This window comes from Labeo rohita, chromosome 23 (genome assembly GCF_022985175.1).
Source record: "Labeo rohita strain BAU-BD-2019 chromosome 23, IGBB_LRoh.1.0, whole genome shotgun sequence".
Classification (NCBI taxonomy): domain Eukaryota; kingdom Metazoa; phylum Chordata; class Actinopteri; order Cypriniformes; family Cyprinidae; genus Labeo; species Labeo rohita.
In genome coordinates, this window is record NC_066891.1 from 3,556,515 (window position 1) to 3,561,839 (window position 5,325).

Sequence of the window (5,325 nt, forward strand, 5' to 3'; positions counted from 1 at the left end):
ATTACAGCATTATTGTACTGGATTCTCTGGTGTTTTGACTTGTATTATTCTTGTTAGAAGTTTCTAATTGGAAATAAGATCATTTTACAAATATGTACTGGTTATTTTGACACTAAAAACAGATTCAGTGGACCTGAAATGGACAGACTTTGATTCTCTTCCAGATGTTTAAAGCATTTTGCAGATTGTTTTATTCACAGTGACTCGAAGTGGTTTGAAGCTGTATATTTCTTGTCTGATGTGTGTGTTTTCGGTCAGGATGTGAACGCTCAGCCGCGGCCCACGGCGCAGGATCTGGCCGGGTTCTGGGACCTGCTGCAGCTCTCCATCGAGGACATCAGCATGAAGTTTGACGAGCTCCACCTCCTCAGGTCCAATGACTGGAAGATGTCTGAGACCCAGGACAAAAAGGTCCAACTTACAATACTTTGTAGCATCCTAATGTTTCCCTTTGCTTGTGAATGTTTAATACAGTTCTGGATTTCATGATATACCTCAGTTTTTAGATCTAGAACTTTTTATTGTCATATTGGAGCTGCACATTTGCAATGTTGTGATGGAAATGTAGTGTGTCAGATGCTACTTGTAAAAAAAAAAAAAAAAAAGTAGGCAGTATATAATATATACATATACATATATATTTTTTTTTTTTTTTTTTTATTTAATATAAGCTAACACAGGGTGTTTTAAAGTTAAATTGTAATGTTACTGATTACATTTTTTTTAATTAGTCTAACAATTATTTTAATGGTTAATTTTTATAAATAATTTATTTAATATCTAATTTATGTATTTTATAAATGTATTTTATATTTAATATTTGAAGCTAACCGAGTTATTTAAAAGTTTATAAGTAATATTAGGGGTTAATTTTTTATTAATCTAATCATTTTAATGGTTAAAAAACTGTAGTACTTTTATTTTTTTTAATGATTTGTTTTATTTTAAAAATGTAATATAAGTTAATTATTACATGCATATTTATTTTATATTCTAAATGCGTTTTTATTTTATAAACAAATTATTTAATATTTGTATATTTAATATTTTAATATTTACATTTTTATTACATTTTATTTTGATAAATATATATTTTTTATATTTAATATAAGCTAACAGGATTTTTAAAAATGTAATGTTAATGATTACATTTTAGATATATATTTTAAACCTAACAATTATTTTACAAGTTAAAAAAATATTAAGTAATTTGTGTATGATAATTTAATTTTAGAATTTAATATTTAATTTAATATGCATGTTATAAATGTATGTTATTTAATATTGAAAGCTAGCAATAGTTATAAAAGTTTAAAAATTAAAGATTAAATATATTTTATTTTTATTAATCTAAATTATTTTAACGTTTAGAAAATTATAGTAATATTAATTTAATATTTTTGATTGTTTAATTTTTTTATGTAAGTTTTTATACATTCTATTAGTGTAATTCTCTACATTTATGTATTTTCTGAATGTATAATTTTTTTTTTCTTTCTTGTTTTTGTAAAATTATAATGTAATAAAAGGTAGCATAGACTAATAATGGAAAAAATAATGAAATCATAATATTTTATTTACTATTATTAAATTATTATTAAATGTATTGTATAAATATATATTTCTATTTTTCTATTTTATTAATGTTTAACATGATACACAGATTTTAACTGTTAATTGAATGTCTTCAGGAGGAGAAGAAGTCCGCTCCATCCCACACACCAAAGAAGACAGTAAAGGTCAAAACCACCGGCGGGAAGGAGAAAAGCAGCGACTCGGTGGCTGAAAAGCAGCGTCAGGAGGCCCGAAAGCGACTGATGGCGGCCAAGCGAGCGGTTTCCGAACGGCAGAACTCCGCCACCGAGAGCGCCGAAAGCATCGAGATCTACGTTCCCGAGGCCCAGACGCGACTCTAATAAACCAGAAAATAACAAACTCCTCACGACCAGACGCTCTCTAGCGCTCACGGACACGCGTGCCCGTACGGAGCGCCGTGTGGCGCCGAAAGCGCCGACAAACAACGAGCAAAAAATATACAAAACAAAAGAGCAAAAAACTGAATTGGAACGCTAGCGAGTCACCGCTGCCACAGAAGAACCTCCCCTCGACGTTAATTTCTATGGTTACCCTTGTTATAATTATAAATGTTATAAAAGTTAATTATCTCATGGAAATATATCAAGACGTCTGTAAATTGTGCTAATATCTCTGATGAAAAGACCTTCAGATCTCAGACCCTTTACACGCGTCACATGACCCGCTTCACACGTCACATGACCCACAGCATGCACTCAGGATCCCGCACGTGTGCACTTGTCTTTCATCAGCGCAGTCTTCCTGTTCTCAAAACACCTTATTTCTTTTTCCACCCGTTTTTGGAGCACGAATGCGTGACTTTATCACTCGAATGGAAATGTTTCGACGGTACAACGGATACTTGAAGCGAATCACCGTAGGAAGAGGTAGAATAGCACAGCGGGAGCGGATTTTAGCACTCTGCTAGTTTTGATTCACTCTAGTAAATTTTAACACCGAAACGCATTCAGCTTGATTTATTTTTCACATAAAAGCGCACAGAGCACGTCGAACCATCCATCGGTCGGTTTCAAGTTATTTAATAGGGTTAAAACATGACCACTCCACTTTGTTTTTATGATGAATGTTTTAAAAACTCAATGACAATGTCCAGATTTTTACTTGGGCCAACAGTCTGTTTCGTTTTGTAATGTTATTAATATTATTATAATTTTAAACTTTCTGTTGTTTTTGTTGTCCAGTCATTCCATGTGTTTCCAGCACACGGTTTCCAGATGATTTCGGATTGGTTCAAACCGTGTGTCTGTGTGTGACCAATCAGAGCCCTTAATTTGTGATCCAACATGTTTTTTTTTTTTTTTAATTCTTATGATTTTCTTTGTCAGATATTAAAAACTTCCGTTACCCAGAACTTGCTGATTTGGAAAAGTTGTTTGAGATTTGAACACATTGAGGCTGAAAGTGTCAGTATTTACACACAAGGTTTACTTCTGGTTAGCTGTGCATATTTATAACTAGGTTAAACTAGGTATGTTCCTGGAGAATCACTGCCGGTTTGTTCATGTGCCAATTTGTTGCAGCCAAAGGTGGAAAATTAAGTTTAAATGATGAATGAAATGAATGTTTGTGCAGGAGATTTGATGCCGCTTTCATTAACGTTTTCAAAGTTTGCATTCCATTATAAAGGAATAGTTTAGCAAAAAATGAAATTTGCTGAAACTTTACTCACCTTCAGGTCATCTAAGATGTAGATGAGTTTGTTTCCTGAAATGCAGCATTGCATCACTTGCTCACCAATGGATCCTCTGCAGTGAATGGGTGCCGTCAGAATGAGAGTCCAAACATCTGATAAAAACATCACAACTAATTCACACCACTTTAGTACATCAGTTAACACATTGTGAAGTGAAATGCTGTGTTTGTAAAAAAAAAAAAAAAAAATCTTTACAATGTTTTAACTTTCTCCATGAAATCAAAATTATTTTTGCTTTTTATTATGAATATGTTAACCTTAAGGTTATCTATAAGCTAGTTTGGTCCAAAACAACGACAAAACTTACAGTATCTCACTTCCGCCAATATGAATCAACAATTTTGATGACATCACGCTGCACTTCAGCTTCTCATCAAACTTTGTCCAATCAAATGCTCTCTAGAATCCGAAGCGCCCCGCCCCCTACAGTATAAATAGACGCTGAAGTCGTGGCTGAGATCGGTGACTTGTTCACATTGTTAGTATTTGCTGTACGGTGAATGGCATGTAGTGCACAATGGAGGCGATAGGAAACAATTCAGACAGAGTAAATATGTTTTCGACTGGGGCAAATGACCTCTGGTTTTGTTACTTGAACCGCGGCAGCGCGCACGGTCTGCACGGAGCGGATCATATGTGCGAGTCGGCATATATTAAACATTTTTAAATTATGATCACTATTTTATTTTAGTAAGAGTTTCATATTGAGCCTAGGGGGTAATAATTTACACTGTGGCTTTACCGAGCTCAACGGCTCTGGCCCAAGCAAATATAAACTAACTGCTATTGGCTATTTTTAAAAAAAGGGGGCGGGGCTGCCCGATATGTCCCGCCCTGTTTTCCTGTTTCAGTTAAAATTACATCATCACAAGGCACTTCAGTGGACCTTTAAACTGTCACTTCTGGCTAAAATATATTTTGATGAAAAACGAACTCATTTTTATCTTGGATTGCCTTAGGGGTGAGTACATTTTCAGCATGCTCATTTTTGTGCGAACTATTGCTGTAAGTGCATCAAAGCAAAGTTTGTTCTGTATCAGACCTTGAAGTTTCCTGCTGGCTCATATGAATGTTTCAGAAGTTTGATTTTCACAGCATTAAGTTCAAACTTGCTTCAGTTTGGATTCAACATGTGGATGATGATAAGTGTTTGAACACGAATCACGTTGATCACCGTTCCAGTTGCTCATTTAATGATGATTGAGGCATGAACTGAGTTATTCATACTGGACTTGCCCTCAACACATTACCTGTTGGGTTGAAGATGTTTTTGTTATGTAATATTTTTGTGGAAACCATGATGCATGACATTTAAAAGTTTGGATTAAATAAGTTTTTTTTTTAATTAAGCTCATCAAAACTGACAGTAAAGACATTTTTGTTAAGGGATATATTTCTAATTTTAAATAAATGCTTTTTAACTTTCTACTAATGAAATGATCCCAGAAACCAAAATATTTCAATTTTCAACAAAAACATGACAATAATAACATTTCTTGAGCAGCAAATAAGCATACTAGAAAGATGTAAATTTTAGACATTTTCACATACACTGATTTTCATCAGACCGAATGGATCTAATGCATCTAATTACATTTTGAAAGCAGTTTATATGTTCCATAAACTTTTGTTCATTTACTTTGATTTGAACAAAATTTTGGTGCATGTTTACCAGAAAATACCCATGACAGGGTTCCAACAAGATGCGTGAAGTACTTGAATTTGACTTTTTGAAATTTAAGGCCTGCAAAACCCTTGAAAATAGCAATATTCCTGAAGAGGTACTTGAAAAGTGCTTGAATTATTGGAAAACAGTGTATCTTTGAAATAAGTGTGTCACGCAAAATTCCCGCAATTAAAAAACATACTTTTTTGCCTATTTCAGTTAATGTCATAAAACCGTCGAGCTAAGCCAGTAATAGTACTGACAGTGTCGTGTAAACATGGCTGTAAACACGAAAAGAGGAACAGATGAACCAGATCAATTGAGAGAGTCATTTACCCTGGAACCGCATAGATTGATTAAAACTCGTGAC

At 33.7% G+C, this 5,325-nt stretch overlaps 1 protein-coding gene across 3 annotated transcripts in view; it reads left to right on the forward strand.

Moving 5' to 3' along the window:
• Positions 1-4,715, forward strand: part of dlgap4a (discs, large (Drosophila) homolog-associated protein 4a) — a 190,207-nt gene extending 185,492 nt beyond the window's left edge. For all 3 annotated transcript variants that reach the window (XM_051095940.1, XM_051095939.1, XM_051095941.1), the window contains 2 exons: positions 259-411; positions 1,692-4,715. In XM_051095940.1, coding sequence (XP_050951897.1) covers positions 259-411; positions 1,692-1,916 — 378 coding nt within the window. In that variant the 3' untranslated portion in view covers positions 1,917-4,715. The remainder of the gene's footprint in view (positions 1-258; positions 412-1,691) is intronic.
• The last annotated feature ends 610 nt before the right edge of the window (positions 4,716-5,325 follow it).